At 44.3% G+C, this 18,018-nt stretch overlaps 1 protein-coding gene across 1 annotated transcript in view; it reads left to right on the forward strand.

Moving 5' to 3' along the window:
- The window catches only part of kcnj6 (potassium inwardly rectifying channel subfamily J member 6), a 106,663-nt gene extending 94,286 nt beyond the window's left edge, over nt 1-12,377 (forward strand). Inside the window, exon 2 of the mRNA XM_070893856.1 lies at nt 11,751-12,377. Within this exon, the coding sequence (XP_070749957.1) occupies nt 11,751-12,094 (344 nt within the window). The 3' untranslated portion in view covers nt 12,095-12,377. The remainder of the gene's footprint in view (nt 1-11,750) is intronic.
- The last annotated feature ends 5,641 nt before the right edge of the window (nt 12,378-18,018 follow it).

Consider the following 18,018-nt stretch of genomic DNA (forward strand, 5'->3'; position numbering starts at 1 on the left):
GCACAATGCAGATGCCCAAGCTCTATTCTTTAGTTCTCAAGTTTCAGGAACCGTCCCTTTAGATTGGAAAATTGCGCATGTTACTCTGCTTTTTAAGAATGACGAGGGGGGGAAACTAGGGAATTGTAGACCAGTTAGCCTACCATCTGTTGTGGGGAAATTTCTATTCTATAATTAAGGATAGGGTGACTGAACACCTTGAAAATTTTCAGTTGAACAGAGAGAGTAAGCATGGATGTGTGAAAGGTAGGTCCTGCCTGACAAACTGACTGAATTTTTTTGAAGAGATGATTAAAATAATGGTCAGGGGAATGTCTATGGATGTTATTTATATGGACTTCCAGAAGGCATTTGATAAGAGACTGTTATCTAAGGTAGAAGCCCACGGAATTAAGGGAAAATTATGGACCTGGTTAGGAAATTGGCTGAACGGCAGGTGGCAGAGAGTAAGGATAATGGGTAGGTACTCAAATTAGCAGGATGTGACTAGTGGAGTCCTGCAGGGATTTGTGTTGGGGCCTCAACTATTTACAATATTTATTAATGACTTAGATGATGGCATCGAAAGTCATATATCCAAATTTGCCGATGACACAAAGATAGGTGGCATTTTAGGCAGTGTAGATGAAAGCATAAAATTAAAGATATATTGATAAATTAAATGAATGGGCAAAACTGTGGCAAATGGATTTCAATGTAAGCAAATACGTGGACCTAAAAAGAATAGAAAAGGGTACTTTCTAAGTGGTAAAAAGCTAAAAACAGTGGATGTTCAAAGTGACTTGAGGATCCATGTACATAGATCATTAAAATATCATGAACAGGTACAGAAAATAATCTAAAAGGCCAATGGAATGCTGGCCTTTATATCTAGAGGAACACAAGGGGGTAGAAGTTATGCTACAGCTATACAAAGCCCTGGTTAGACCACACCTGGAGTACTGTGAGCAGTTCTGGGCACCACAGCTTAGGAAGAATCGATTGGCCTTGGAGGGAGTGTAGCGTAGGTTTACCAGAATGATACCCAGATTTCAAGGGTTAAGTTACGAGGGGTGATTAAACAAACTAGGGTTGTATTCCCTGGAATTTAGAAGGTTAAGAGGTGATTTGATCGAAGTTTTCAGGATATTAAGGGGAACAGATAGGGTAGATAGAGGGAAACTATTTCTGCTGGTTGGGGAAGTCTAGGACTAGGGAGCATAGTCTAAAAATTAGAGCCAGACCTTTCAGGAGTGAAATTAGGAAACGCTTCTACACACAAAGGGTGGTAGAAGTTTGGAACCCTCTTCCTCAAATGGCAATTGATGCTAGATCAATTGTTAATTTTAAATCGGAGATTGATAGCTTTTTTTTTTAAAACCAAAGGTATTAAGGAAACGACAGGTATGTGGAGTTAGATCGCAGATCAGCCATGATTTCATTGAATGGCAGAACAGACTTGAGGGGCTGAATGGCCCACTCCTGTTCCTATGTTCATATGAAAAAGAAGGGCGGTAAGAGAAGAGATAACCAGCTGTGGATAACCAAGGAAATAAAGAAGAGTATCAAATTAAAAACCAATGCGTATAAGGTGGCCAAGGTTAGTGGGAAACTAGAAGATTGGGAAAATTTTAAACGACAGCAAAGAATGACTAAGAAAGCAATAAAGAAAGGAAAGATAGATTACGAAAGTGAACTTGCGCAAAACATAAAAACAGATAGTAAAAGCTTTTACAGATATATAAAATGGAAAAGAGTGACAAAGTAAATGTTGGTCCCTTAGAAGATGAGAAGGGGGATTTAATAATGGGAAATGTGGAAATGGCTGAGATCTTGAACAATTATTTTGCTTCGGTCTTCACAGTGGAAGACACAAAAACCATGCCAAAAATTGCTGGTCACGGGAATGTGGGAAGGGAGGATCTTGAGATAATCACTATCACTAGGGGGGTAGTGCTGGACAGACTAATGGGACTCAAGGTAGACAAGTCCCCTGATCCTGATGAAATGCATCCCAGGGTATTGAAAGAGATGGCAGAAGTTATAGCAGATGCATTCGTTATAATCTACCAAAATTCTCTGGACTCTGGGGAGGTACCAGCGGATTGGAAAGCAGCTAATGTAACGCCTCTGTTTAAAAAAGGGGGCAGACAAAAGGCAGGTAACTATAGGCCAGTTAGTTTAACATCTGAGGTGGGGAAAATGCTTAAAGCTATCATTAAGGAAGAAATAGCGGGACATCTAGATAGGAATAGTGCAATCAAGCAGACGCAACATGGATTCATGAAGGGGAAATCATGTTAAACTAATTTACTGAAATTCTTTGAGGATATAACGAGCATGGTGGATAGAGGTGTACCGATGGATGTGGTGTATTTAGATTTCCAAAAGGCATTCGATAAGGTGCCACACAAAAGGTTACTGCAGAAGATAAAGGTACGCGGAGTCAGAGGAAATGTATTAGCATGGATCGAGAATTGGCTGGCTAACAGAAAGCAGAGAGTCGGGATAAATGGGTCCTTTTCGGGTTGGAAATCGGTGGTTAGTGGTGTGCCACAGGGATCGGTGCTGGGACCACAACTGTTTACAATATACAAAGATGACCTGGAAGAGGGGACAGAGTGTAGTGTGGATGACACAAAGATTAGTGGGAAAGTGGGTTGTGTAGAGGACACAGAGAGGCTGCAAAGAGATTTAGATAGGTTCAGCGAATGGGCTAAGGTTTGGCAGATGGAATACAATGTCGGAAAATGTGAGGTCATCCACCTTGGAAAAAAAACAGTAAAAGGGAATATTATTTGAATGGGGAGAAATTACAACATGCTGCAGTGCAGACGGACCTGGGGGTCCTTGTGCATGAATCCCAAAAAGTTAGTTTGCAGGTGCAGCAGGTAATCAGGAAGGTGAATGGAATGTTGGCCTTCATTGCGAGAGGGATGGAGTACAAAAGCAGGGAGGTCCTGCTGCAACTGTACAGGGTATTGGTGAGGCCGCACTTGGAGTACTGCGTGCAGTTTTGGTCACCTTACTTAAGGAAAGATATACTAGCTTTGGAGGGGGTACAGAGACGATTCACTCGGCTGATTCCGGAGATAAGGGGGTTACCTTATGATGATATATTGATTAGACTGGGTCTTTACTCGTTGGAGTTCAGAAGGATGAGGGGTGATCTTATAGAAACATTTAAAATAATGAAAGGGATAGACAAGATAGAGACAGAGAGGTTGTTTCCACTGGTCGGGGAGACTAGAACTAGGGGGCACAGCCTCAAAATACGGGGGAGCCAATTTAAAACCGAGTTGAGAAGGAATTTCTTCTCCCAGAGGGTTGTGAATCTGTGGAATTCTCTGCCCAAGGAAGCAGTTGAGGCTAGCTCATTGAATGTATTCAAATCACAGATAGATAGATTTTTAACCAATAAGGGAATTAAGGGTTACGGGGAGCGGGCGGGTAAGTGGAGCTGAGTCCACGGCCAGATCAGCTATGATCTTGTTGAATGGCGGAGCAGGCTCGAGGGGCTAGATGGCCCACTCCTGTTCCTAATTCTTATGTTCTTATGTGTCGGGACATTGCAGTGCAAAGCGTAGGTTGCTGAGTTCCTGATCCGAATTGCGATGCTCCAGGGAGATGCAGAGACAAGTGTCACTGCAAGTCCCAGTTGAGGAAATATCAGAAATGCAATCATCCTCCGGCCAGAGTCTCTTAGCCTCCAGCTCAGAATAGCACTGACAGAAGCTTGGGAGCAAATCAGGCGCTCACTCTCTCCACTGGAGGACGTGTAGATCAGGGAAAAAAAGAACATGCTTAAAAATGCAACATCATCATCATCATAGGCAGTCCCTCAGAATTGAGGAAGACTTGTTTCCACTCCTGAAGTGAGTTCTTTGGTGGCTGAACAGTCCAATACGAGAGCCACAGACTCTCACAGATGGGACAGATAGTCATTGAGGGAAGAGGTGGGTGGGATTGGTTTGCCGCATGCTCTTTCCACTGCCTGCGCTTGATTTCTGCATGCTCTCGGCGTTGAGACTCGAGGTGCTCAGCGCCCTCCCGGATGCTCTTCCTCCACTTAGGGCAGTCTTGAGCCAGGGACTCCAAAAGGGTGTCGGTGGGGATGTCGTATTTTATCAGGGAGGCTTTGAGGGTGTCCTTGTAATGTTTCCACTGCCCACCTTTGGCTCATTTGCAACACACATCAAAGGAATAGCTGTACTGTTTACAGTAGTATTTTCTCTCATGGGAATGACCACACTTGCATCACTTATGTAACACATTAAATACAAAGCTGTCTTTGCAGCTGTTGAATACACTATCTCTGTTATGTAACATCTGCCAGATTAATTCCTGTGCGGTTTGATGCTGAATATTATAATATATAACAAATCACTAAACATTATTAAAATCATATTGTCCTCTAAATGAATCCTTTAAAAGTTATTCCTTGCTCTAATAAATAATAATGTATCCTGGAAGGCATTCATGGGGTTGGTTGGAGGGAGGAGAGAAGGAAAGAGTCTTGTATCTATTTCCTTATACAATGGGGTGATTCTGCAATTGGACATCCCAGGTGGGTAGTGGTGCTCATAGTGAGGGTACCGCAGGCACGCATTCCAATGGGCAGAAAATCATGGGCTGTGTGCATGCAATTTCCTGTTAATACCACCAACAGCAATTTCTAGGCTACAAGGCAGTATTGGATAAGTCTGGGGAAACATTCACGGTTTGACACTCGCCAGCCAGTGAGACTGTCAAGTCATGGAATCGCCCCAATATGTTTTCTCAGACTTATCCAATACTGCCTTGTAGCCTAGAAATCGCTGTTGGTAGTATTAACAAGTGAGCATTTAAAGCATTTCGATGACATTTCTCTGTCCATTATAATATTGGAAGCCTGAAGTACATTACTGAGAGATGTTCAGTAAGAGATCTCTTTGGCTTTCCCCCTCCCTCATTGTGGGGAAGTAGTTGACCTGCCCGCATCAGCCAGCGAAGCTCATCACATTGGGGAAGTACCTGGTGTGAGCCCAGATGTTCATATATTTAGACAAGCATATCAACCAGAACAGAATTCATTTGCTTTGCGTAGTGTTGTATAAAGGTTTGAGAATGATAAATTTGTAAGAACTTACGGATGTCTAAAGCAATCCATCTAAAAATGGTATTCACAGGGCAATGCAGGAAGCTGTGCATTTATGAACTGCAGATGTTTGCTTGGGCAGTTCCCCACTGAGGATGTTCCTAATCTCAACTGCAGGAAGCATCTTTTGAGGGTTAGAAACATAGAAATTCACAGCGCAGAAGGAGGCCACTCCAGCCCATGGTGTCCGCACGGCCCTTGGTCAGCAGCCCTAAAGGTTGCATATAAACCTATGAACAATGACGGAAAGGCAAAGAGTGTAGTGTATGTAGGCACCTTTAGTAATGACTCCACGAGGCAGGGTATGGTACTTAAACTGTGCAGACTTGCAGTCCTTTATTAGCAGCTCCTGAGTGCAGACAACAAGCTGTGTGTTCCCTTTTATACTGGGTTACCTGCCATGTGCAGGCAACCCCTGGGTCTCCAGCAACAGCACCCTCTGGTGTACCGGTAAGGTGTGTACAGTACAAGGGTACATTCAATGTGGCATATCAGTGTTACAGACATCACACAGTGAACAGGCATGCCTACACAACAATACACCCCGAGCATTTTTCATATCCTTGTTGTCATGACTGGGGGAGGTGATCAATGGTGGGTTTTGGGAGGTTGTGGTGAGGGTTGTGTGGTTGCCAGGTGTGACCCCTATGCTTGAGGCTGGCCTCGTATGTTTCCCCTCCCTCACACACAAACCAAGTGTGTGTCACTGTTGTGGGATCCCTCGGGGAGGTAGCCACGGCAGCAGTGGGTGGTGTGTATACTCTGTGATGTGGGTAGTTGTGAGTTGGTGGGCAGGGCCACAAGACTGGGTGGGCTCCTTGTCCACCAATGGGGATGAGGGTCAGGTCATCCCAGGGTTTGCCAGGGAAGCTGGAGGGTATTGGCCTCATGCTCCTGGTATTGGCCAGGGGTTGCAGGGCTGGTCTGGTGCAGGTTGCCATTGGTGGTGGCTGGGCTGCCCATTGACCACCCACTGTCTCTGTAGTGGGTCTGCTCGCACTGCCTGTGTGTGTGTCCTGCAAGGGGCATCACATTCGTTCCAAAGGTCCAGGCTACATGGTCAGGTAGCCTGCTGGACCTGGGGGTCTCCCACAGTGGGATTCCATTGGCATCAGCATGGTTCCTGTAGGACCCAATGTCCTTTGGCAGTGTCCTACTGGTATACATGACACCTTGGCTCTGCTCACACATAGTCGAGCCTGCATTATACATTCTAGCATTTGCATCGCTTTTGGGTGTCCTGGTTTCAACAGACATGGTTACATTAGGCATTTCACAATCTCTATCATTACTGTTACGGATAATAAACTTGTTCATAACCTTACTGACACCTGCATTCATCTCATTAGTCACATTAGTTAAACCAGCATCACAATTCATGGTTACATTGCACACATTTTCATACTTGCACCCTTTAATTGCATCTTTAGCTTTAAAGTTCGTGTACTCAAATAGTTGGAACTTCCCCTTTAAATTTTTTTGATTACCGGTCTCCTTTAAGGGAGCCTTCAAATCTGATTGGCCGCTCGATATCACATGATGCTCCTCCATGTTGACTCGTGGCATGGAGGAGGCCATTTTGATTACAGGTCTGCTGCTTGTGGTGCTGCAGTCATTTTGTGGTCTTGCTGCAGGTAGGCTGTGGTGCTCTTTTCTTCCACATGCTTGTGGTGCTGCAGCCATTTTGTGGTCTTGCTGCAGCTAGGCTGTGGTGCTCTTTTCTTCCACAGCGCCACTTCGCCTGATGTGGACCCGGTTCATCCAATTCCTGCCCAGCAGCGTGGGACCGTCACCGGCTACAATCCACAGGGGGAGTTTGTGCAACACGCCGCTCTGGGAGACCTGGACGTCTACACTGCCAACAATTTGGATTTTATCTTTGGTATAGGTGAGCAGCTTTGCCTAGACAGGAGACAGTTTTGGTCGAGTGGCAGGATTCCTCCAAATTTTTTCAAAGGTCTTTTGGCTCATCACAGACTGGCTCGCACCTGTGTTGATCTCCATGGAGACTGGGACCCCATCAATGTCCACTTCCATCATCCATGGAGAACTTCTGGTGGAGCAGGTAAAGATTCTATACTCCTCTCCCAGGGTTAGAGCAGCTACATCTTCATCTGTGTCAGAGCCCCGATGATTAGCCAACTCATCCGAGACACAGTGAGTATAGCCTTTTCTGCACATTCTCTGAAGGGGCCCTTTTTCTTTGCAGCCCTTGCATGCATAGTCTTTGTAGCGGCACTGGTGGGCCCTGTGGTTTCCTCCACAGCGCCAGCACGGGGCCATCCGGTTTGCCCCTTGTGGCGGACTCAGGGTTGCGGGACTCGGGGCAGCATTTCTGCCTTTAGAAGTGTCCATACGGTGCACTGCACTCGCCGGTTTATAGTCCTGGGTCAGTATTCGCCTGGAATCGCTGGCCGAAACCATGTAGGCCTGGCTCACTTGAATTGCTTTCTGCAGGGTGGCCGTGATGTCAGCCAAGAGCAATTTGTGTAGGAGGCCTTCATGGCCGATTCCGATGACAAATATGTCCCTTAGTGCTTCATTAAGGTGGTCGCCAAACTCACATGGTGCAGCTAGTCTTCTTAAGTGTGCAGCATACTTGGCAATTTCTTGGCCCTCAGGTCGCCGGTTAGTGTAGAACCGATGCCTGGCTGTGAGGATGCTTTCTTTCAGTTTTAGTTGTTCCTGTATGATTGTTACAAGTTCCTCATAGCTCTTGGTGGTTGTCTTCTCTGGGGCTAGTAAGTCCTTGATGAGACTGTAGATGGTGGGCCCACAACTGCTAAGCAGGATGGCCCTGCGTTTGTTCGGTGTGTCCCCATCCAGGTCGTTGGCTATAAAGAAGTGTTCCAATCGTTCCACAAAAGCGTCCCAATCTTCCCCCTCTGTAAATTGCTGAAAGTTGCTGAGGTTAGACATGTTGAGCGTGAAATTCGTCATCTCGAATTCCCGTCGTGTTGTAGTGTATGTAGGCACCTTTAGTAATGACTCCACGAGGCAGGGTATGGTACTTAAACTGTGCAGACCTGCAGTCCTTTATTAGCAGTTCCTGAGTGCAGACAGCAAGCTGTGTGTTCCCTTTTATACTGGGTTACCTGCCGTGTGCAGGTAACCCCTGGGTCTCCAGCAACAGCACCCTCTGGTGTACCAGTAAGGTGTGTACAGTACAAGGGTACATTCAATGTGGCATAACAGTGTTACAGACATCACACAGTGAACAGGCATGCATACACAACAAAGAGCACCCAGCCCTACCAGTCCGCCTCACACAACTGCGACACCCCTTATACTGAAAACATCTACACTCCACCCCAACCGGAGCCATGTGATTTCCTGGGAGAGGCAAAAAACAGATAAAAACCCAGGCCAATTTTGGGAGAAAAAATCTGGGAAAATTCCTCTTCGACCCATCCAGGCGATCGAAACTAGTCCAGAAGATCACCCTGTCCGTATTCTATTCCCTGAAGTACTTACCATTATATCTGCACCGTCCAACAAAAGGTCATCCAGTCTAATCCCAATTACCAGCTCTAGTTCTGTAACCCTGCAGGTTACTGCACTTTAAGTGCCCATCCAACCATCTCTTAAAAGTGGTGAGGGTTTCTACATCCACCACTCTTCCAGGCAGCGAGTTCTAGATCCACACAACCCTCTGCATAAAGAAGCCCCCCCCCTCAAATCCCCTCTAAACCTTCCACCAACCACCTTAAAACTATGCCCCCTCATAATAGACCCCTCCACCAATGGAAATACACCCTTACTATCCACTATGTCCAGGCCCCTCAATATTTTGTACACCTCAATGAGGTCTCCTCTCAACCTCCTTTGTTCCATGAGAACAAACCCAGCCTATCCAATCTGTCCTCATAACTAAGATTCTCATTCCAGGCAGCATCCTAGTAAATCTCCTCTACACCCTCTCTAGTGCAATCACGTCCTTCCTATAATACGGCGACCAGAACTGCTTGTAAGGACATAGTTTCTCTTTCATTTAAAAAAAACTCATTCACGGAATGTGGGCATCACTGGCATTCATTGCCGATCCCTAGTTGCCCTTGAGAAGGTGGTGGTGAGCCGCTGCAGTCCATGTCGTGAAGGTACTCCCACAGTGCTGTTAGCTTGGAAGTTCTAGATTCTGCAAGATCATGTCCTTTCCACTTTGATGTTGAATAAAATATTGGAGGTGCCAAATTATAGAATATTGCCACATTTATCTTATCTCTTTTAAAAAAAATTATTGCTAAAATATATAATTGTACGCTTAGAACTGGTGGAGACCAGGGATAGAATATTCATGGGGGTCCTCCGATCTTCCAGTGTAATAAGGCAGAAAACATAGGAAAAGGGTGGAAACAGCAACTTATACTGTTACTCCAGGGTTTCCACTGAAGTTACAGTGAGAGATCAGAAGAATTCCACAGAAACAGTACCCCCAGAGGTTTCCTCATGGAGACAGAGAGTGGGGAGAGAATTAGCAAACCAACTACTCTCTCCATACTCTTAGTCATAAATTCAAAATTAGTGTTGGTAAAGGCTTGAGCGAAGGCCTCCTACCTGAACCACTCTTGGTTTGATATATTCCATGCCACATTGCGAAGGGGAGTTGGGAGGTATATTTAAAATGGGGCAAAATAACCCTCTGCTTATGCTTGACTGCTTCCTATACTTACAAAACATAATGTGGCTTTAAAACTACACTGTTCAAATGTTGTTCTATGAAGAGAGATTGAGTAGATTGGGCCGATACTCCCTGGAGTTTCGAGGAATGAGAGGTGATCTAATTGAAACGTACAAGATTCTGAGAGGGTTTGACAGGGTAGATGCTGAGAGGCTATTCCCTCTGGCTGGAGAGTCTAGAACTAGGGGGTACAGTCTCAGGATAAGGGTTCGGCCATTTAAGACAGAGATGAGGAAGAATTTCTTCACTCAGAGGAATCTTTGGAATTCTCTGCCCCAAAAGGCTGTGGCTGCCGAGTCTCTGAGTATATTCAAGGCTGAGATAGATTTTTGAACTCTCGAGGAATCGAGGAATTATGCAGATCGGGCGGGAAAGTGGAGTTAAAGTCGAAGATCAGCTATGATCTTATTCACTGGTAGAGCAGGCTCAAGGGACCATATGAACTACTCCTGCTCCTAATTCTTGTTAGTATACGCATGCTTAACTGGTGTATGAAGTTTGCTTGTCTGTTACTTTAACTTTAACACAACTTGCATTTATAGAACACTTTTAACATAGTAAAATGTCCCAAGGTACTTCACAGGAACGTAGACAGACAAAAATTGTCAGCGAGTAGATTGGGCCTATACTCCCTGGAGTTTAGAGGAATGAGAGGTGATCTAATTGAAATGTACAAGATTCTGAGAGGGTTTGACAGGGTAGATGCTGAGAGGCTGCTCACAGAGAGCAAAATAAATATTGGGACATCCACACAGGATTAAGGTAGAAGCTGAAATATCAAACAAACTTTAAGAATTTTGGTCTTTGGCCAAGGACGCCCAGGTGTTGGTGGGGATGTTGCACTTTATCAGGGAGACTTTGAGGGTGTCCTTGTAACATTTCCTCTGCCCACCTTTGGCTCGCTTGCCGTGAAGGAGTTCCGAGTAGAGCGCTTGCTTTGGAAGCCTCGTGTTTGGCATGCAAACGATGTGACCTGCCCAGCGGAGCTGATCCAAGTGTGGTCAGTGCTTCAATGCTGGGGATGTTGGCCCAGAATTTACGGTCAGCAGTGAAGCAACAGGCTCGCCGCTGACCTGAAAGAAAGTTGCCCACAAAGATATGGTGATCTCTGTGGCATGAATTTCAGCTCTCCCGACCTTAGTTTTAATCTGAAGCCAAATCAAGTGAATCTCCAGTAACAGTGCTGTCATCAAGCGGGCTGAGCAGCCAATCATATTGAAGAATTCTCACTGACAGAAAACCAGGAAGTAAAATGTACAGATTCTAATTGATTTTTTATAATTTTTACAGAGAGTAAAATAAATATTGGGACATCCACACAGGATTAAGGTAGAAGCTGAAATATCAAACAAACTTTAAGAATTTTTTTTAAACCATGCAATTCTTAATCATATTAATGGAAAAATTTGACATTCCACAAATATAAAATGAGTTTTTCAGGGCCAGAACAGTTATTCAGCAGTCAATACAGAATTAAAAATCCAGTTACACCTCGTTTAACAAAGCTTAAGGTTTTTTTTGGGGTGGGGGGGGCGCGGGGAAGAAATGAGTGAACAGCGATATCCCAGCGTAATAGGGGAAGTTTTCGTTCTTCAGTGTGATTTGAATTGATTGCCGGCTCTGGACTGTCCCAAGGTGCAAACTGTGGAGGAGCAGGGAATGACTGATTTCTGCGTTTATCTGTGCATGCGCTATATCCTGAATTTGCAGTCAGTTTCAGCGAGGTGGTGACGGCGAACGCTGACATTACCGCCGCAAAATCAAGGCCAATAGGACAGGTGACCAAAAACTTGGTCGAAAAGGTAGCAGAAGGAGATGGGGAGCTGATGGTTTATTCAAACTATTGTAACGATCAAATAGGCAAACCTATAGAAGCAACCTAAGGTCTTTATAAAGTATGGACCCACAAAAGAAAAATAGTACTTATTCATCATGGGTGCCTTTCTTTTTACATAGGTATGACGTGTCAAGCCCGGAGTTCATATGTTACCAGCGAGATTCTGTGGGGTTACCGCTTCACGCCTGTCCTGTCGTTGGAGGAGGGATTTTACGAGGTTGATTACAACAACTTTCATGAAACCTACGAGACAAAGACCCCGTCTTGTAGCGCCAAAGAACTAGCGGAGATGATCAGCAAGGTGGAACTGCCCCTCACTTGGTCGGTGTCCACCAAGCTGAATGAGGAGGAGGAGGAGGAGGAGGAGGAGGAGGAACAGGTGCAAGCTGAGGACAAGAGTCACGAGGAGCAAACTGAGCAGAACGGGGAGGTTACAAATTTGGAGAGCGAATCCAAAGTGTGAGGTGGAAGGCATGTCTATTTGCCTCAAGCGAGAGACAAGAATATCACGTGTGCGTGTGAGAGAGAGAGTGAGAGAGAGAGAGTGAGAGAGAGAGAGAGACAGAGAGAGAGAGTGAGTGTGAGTGTGAGTGTGTGTAATGAACAGAATCAAGTTGTGAAGTATCCACCTGCCCGACACTCTGAAGAAATTGGATGTTTGAACAAAACAAACATTGATTAAGGAGATGTGGGGAGGAGATGTGGGGAGGAGGGGTGGGGCAGGGGGGGGCGCTGAATTAACAGGACAGGGTTTGGGTTTACAAAGGGATTTTTACTTTCTTAAGATAGACACAAAATCTGTGTTCAATATAGAGCGCGGTTAAAAAGCATATCAGCCACATTATAGAGTATACATTTGTTCAGAAGCTATTTAGAATTCACAGTTTCAAGGGCTGGAACTGCAAACTGTCAGCTTTTTAAAAGCATCCCAGCCTCCCAAATAGAGAGAAATCATAAACACATATTTGTAATGTTCTGCTGTAGAGGTGAATGCCGCTAAATGATCCCTTTCTACGTTTTAAATAAATAAACATATATATAGATATATATGTGTGTGAATAAACAGACTGTTCAGGCAGTTACATTATTGGATTCAAACAGGATCTCAGGAAGGATGCTGGGCAAGTGGAAGATGCACATGTAAAGAGGCTTTGCTATATTTTCACTGGAGCTGCCGCGAGAACTATTTTTGGATGTTGTTTACAAGTGGCTTGCTTTTTTAAACACGTCGCCCTTTGTAATTCCAGTGTTACTTTCTCCAAGATCCCAGCGCCCATCCAAAGACGACCACCTTAATCAGCAGCTTTTAACATTCCCTCCCCTCCCAAACCACAGCTTGCCCCGAGACGCTCCTTATTAGGGACAAATCGTCAAATCCTGAAGCCCATGTTGCAATGTTTAGGAATAAGTCAGCAATGTGGAGGCCACAAAAAACAGCCAGGAATGTGACAAAATGCAAACCGAACACCCGAAATCGGGAAAGAAGAGCAGAATAAACCAGACTCGTGCTTCAAAGCCAGGAGACCCTTTATCAGAACTGGTGAACTGACCAAGGGGCTTCCAGCTTAACCGGTCTCTCCCTTTTCAGATGGAGATGAACCCGGTGTATTTCCAGCATTTATTTGTTTTTTGTTTAATTTATGATTGAAACCTGTCATGACAAAACGAGTACATGAATATCGCTGTATATATATATACACACACACACACAAACATATATTTGTATGGAATTTTTGAATGTTTATGAGAATGTAGATAATTTGTACTGAAATTGAGCACTTTAGAATAAGGGATCGCCCATTTAAAACAGAAATGAGGAGGAATTTTTTCTCTCAGAGAGTCGTGAATCTTTGGAATTCTATACCCCAGAGAGTTGTGGGGGCTGGGTCATTGAATATATATTTAAGGTGGAGATAGACAGATTTTTGAACGTTAAGGGAATCCAGGGTTATGGGGAGTGGGCAGGGAAGTGGAGTTGAGGCCAAGATCAGGTCAGCCATGATCTTATTGAATGGCGGAGCAGACTCAAGGGGCCTGCTCCTATTTCTTATGTTCTTATGTAAACTGGAGGATCAGTTTATTCGATAGGTGTAAAATACTCGAGTTAAAGGAAGGGAAGATGGTGGGGAGAGTGGGAGGGGAGGGGGGAGAAAAGAGATGAAGAAGAGCATTCTGTAATGTGCTCTATTCATTTTACATTGAAAAATGGCATTGTTGCCACGTTTTCTTTTGCCCTGTACATAACATTGAGTTAGGCCTAAGTTTTGGACCAGACAGTCCGGTTTTTGAGTGAACTCGCCAGACCTTTTGTAAAATATACATTAGACAAAAACATGTTTCCTTAAAGTAGAAATTCACGTTCTCGCACTTACTTCTATGTCGATGTGATGGCACCTTATTATTGTGGTCCATCAAAGTTTTCAACAACTCTTCATCAGCGGCAGCAAAGCAAATCTTAAGCCGTGATCTCAGCCCCATCATGTCCGTATCCAACGCCCCCTTCCCATCCCTTCACCTGCCCCGCTGTAAGCTTGGCCAAGTGGTGGTAACCCTACAGGGAATTAAGGGAATCGAGGGATATGGGGCTAAGTCAGGAAAGTGCAGTTGAGGTCGAAGATCAGCCATGATTTTATTGAATGGCGGAGCAGGCTCAAGTGGCCAAATGGCCTGCTCCTGCTTCTTATGTTCTTATGTTGACATGCAGAGAGAACCTGCATGCTGCATGTGACTTTACAACATTGAAATGAAACTGCAAGAGGTTTGAGATTTTTTAAAAGAGTTAGCAGAATACTGTTTTAATAGTTACTGCCAAATCACAGCTTTCTAGAAAATGTTTAAGCTCCATTCTAATATTTTCATCAGTAATAGCAGCAGTTTGGAGATAACAGAGATATTTTATACTTTCATTAGTTCTTTTAAATTCTTGTTATCCAGTGAGGCTCAGGCCATCCCAAAGCGCTTTACAGCCAATTAAGTACTTTGTAGTCACTGTTGTAATGTAGGAAACACGACAGCCAATCGGCGCACAGCAAGGTCGCACAAACAGCAATGAGATAATAACCAGATAAAGTGTTCCTTCAGTGATGTTGGTGAGGGATAAATATTGGCCAGGACACCGGGGATAACTCCCCTGCTCTTCATCACAATAGTGCCATGGGATCTTTTACATCCACCCGAGAGCAGACGGGGTCTCGGCTTAACATCTCGTCCAAAAGACAGCGCAGCACTGGAAATTCAGCCCGGAATTTGTGCTCAAGTTCCTGTAGTGGCACACAGAATCACCCTGTTTATTTGATCTCTTTATAAACATGAACGAACAGCTCCCATCACTGCTAGGATTGTCAACTCTGGTTGGGCATCACGTGACCTCCAGTCTACCACTGCCTCGACTCCACCAACATGTCCATCCTGTGGCACACCAGCTTCCCACCAAATTGATAAGCGAACAGACCTTCTACTGCCCATTTGGACGATTCAGTCAAACCAATTTCCAATGTTTTTTAGAACTAATAAATGAAAATGTTCAAAAGGATTTTTTTGTAAAAACACAATTTTGTCACTGTCCCACTAATTCCCCTCTTCCCCCCAGGATTGCCCTGGATATCAACCTTCAATTCCTGAAGGCTCCAGGACAATCCTGGAGGGTTGGAAACCCCAGTCACAGCCCAGCCATTATTTTCACCCAATTGCTGTCAATTTGTTTTGGAAAGTGATTCTCATTTGCAGGAGATGTTTTGATGTGATTCAGGTAACAGTACCTGTAGAAGGACCCTGCCTCTGAGTGAATATTCTCACTCCTGTCTGGATGGCTTTCCAGAAGCCACTCCACTCCAGACATTTTGCACACTTTGTCCACTTTATAGGCCTCACAGGGACCCTTTTCAATTGGACTTTGTAGCGCAGATGTGAAAGTATATGGAGCCGGAAGCAGCCGCCAATTTGAAGTTGAATGGTGGAGGTGACAGGGAATTACTTTGAAAATTGTGCCATATAGTTTATACTGAACATACACCATCATCATCATGGGTCTTCTATTAACCCTTCGAGTACTGAACTTCTTTAGTGCTTTTTTGATTCTGTATAACATCTAGAAATATGATTTTCTGTACATTTTTTATGCTGAATGTTTTAAAGTGAAATTAAAGAAATGCACGGCAGCACATCCGATTGGTCTTTCTCTCTTTTGTAATTTTTCAATAAAATGACAACTTTTTAAACACTGATGTAGGGGGGAAAAAAGATTGCAGTCCTCAAAGGATTCAAATTGCACAACCAATGGGAATCATTGAAAAGAAAAGTTACCCATGGATAATTAGGGGCGAAAACATTTTCCGTCAACGATTCGCTCCATTTGTCTTTGATGTCTGTTTTTGATATTGAAACGGGGAAGTAAAAGTTTTGCAGAAGTTCTGTCTTAACTTTGATGGGAAATTGACTGAATCCTCGGAGAAATGGCGTAAACAGCCATTTACTGTGTTTCTCCGGCGATCTACCACTGAAGTTATGGCGGGAGATTGGGAGAAACCCCTGTGGAACTTTTACGTCATGCTAACTAAAAAAAAGCCTGTGTATTAAATACAGTGGAATCCTGTTAGTGATCGATTAGAGCAGTAGCCAGAAATAATCACTTCAACAATTGATCAGAAAGTAGCCATCACTGCTATGTACTGCTTAGGTCATGATGCACTGCCAAACAGCATTGACTGGACTTTAGACAGTTGATTATATAACTAGCCGCCCAGCTAAAACCCACAACCTCTACCACCTAGAAGGGCAAGGGCATCAGGCACATGGGAACACCACCACCTCCCCATTCCCCTCCAAGTCACATATCACCCGGACTTGGAAATATATCACTGTTGCTTTATCGCTGGATCAAAATCCTCGAACTCCCTAACAGCACTGTGGGAGCACCATCACCACACGGACTGCAACGGTTCAAGGCGGCGGCTCACCACCACCTACTCAAGGGCAGTTAGGGATAGGCAATAAATGCTGGCCTTGCCTGCAGCGTCCACATCCCGTGAACGAATAAAGAAAAAAGCATCTCCTCCCCAATGTGCTGCTTCACACTTTTATTTTGTGCCATTCATTGGGTCTTTATCTCAAACTTAGTAGAGCACTACTAATCTATTTAAAGTGCTGGTGAGCACCCTTGGGATCCTTCATAGTTAACAGCTAAGGACCATTGACAGGCCCTCAGTAGTGTCATGATTTATCCATGATTAACAACCTTGTAACAATGTCAAACTGCTGCTAAAGTGATCACTACAACAGCACTGATCACTATGAATGAGTGAGTGCAATAACATAGGGGGTGAATTTCCACCTTAACTTTAATGGAAGAAACATGAAAATTAGGACAGGACGAGAGGGTAAACAAAAAACACAAAAGGCATGAAACTCAAAAGTTTAGTATGCAGGTACAGCAAGTGATCAGAAAAGCCAATGGCATCTTGGCCTTTATTGCAAAGGGGATGGAGTATAAAAGCAGGGAAGTCTTGTTACAGTTGTACAGGGTATTGGTGAGGCCACACATGGAATACTGCGTACAATTTTGGTTTCCATATTTAAGAAAGGATATACTTGCTTTGGAGGCAGTTCAGAGAAGGTTCACTAGATTGATTCCGGGGATGAGGGGGTTGACTTATGAGGAAAGGTTGAGTAGGTTGGGCCTCTACTCATTGGAATTCAGAAGAATGAGAGGTGATCTTATCAAACTGTATAAGATTATGAGGGGGCTTGACAAGGTGGATGCAGAGAGGATGTTTCCACTGATAGGGGAGAATAAGGGGCTGGCCACTTAAAACTGAGATGAGGAGAAATTTCTTCTCTCAGAGGGTTGTAAATCTGTGGAATTCACTGCCTCAGCTGTGGAAGCTGGGTCAGTGAATAAATTTGAGAGAGAGATAGACAGTTTCTTAACCAGTAAGGGAATAAGGGATTATGGAGAGCGAGCAGGGAAGTGGACCTGAGTCCATGATCGGATCAGCCATGATCGTATTAAATGGAGGAGCAGGCTCAAGGGGCCAAAATGGCCTACTTCTGCTCCTATTTCTTATGTTATGTTCTTATTAAGCTCCTGCTGAAATTCACCCCCATTGTATCCCCTAATTATAATACACATATAGTAACAAATGGCCAGCCAATTAACACTGCTGTTATGAGAACACTGTAGTTCAATTACTGTTTCAGTAGCACTGCCGCCAACTCCCATTAATATTCTGGAGTCTGCTACTAATACAGTCAAGCAACCCATAAGCAGTGCAGTGCATTTTGATTCCCCCTCCCCCAAGCACATGAATTTTTACAGCACAGCACTACACGAACAGTGGGGCTGGAGACAAATACATTGACTAAAAGTGATGCTAAGCTCATTGCGCTCAA

This window comes from Pristiophorus japonicus, chromosome 11, assembly GCF_044704955.1.
Source record: "Pristiophorus japonicus isolate sPriJap1 chromosome 11, sPriJap1.hap1, whole genome shotgun sequence".
Lineage (NCBI taxonomy): Eukaryota > Metazoa > Chordata > Chondrichthyes > Pristiophoridae > Pristiophorus > Pristiophorus japonicus.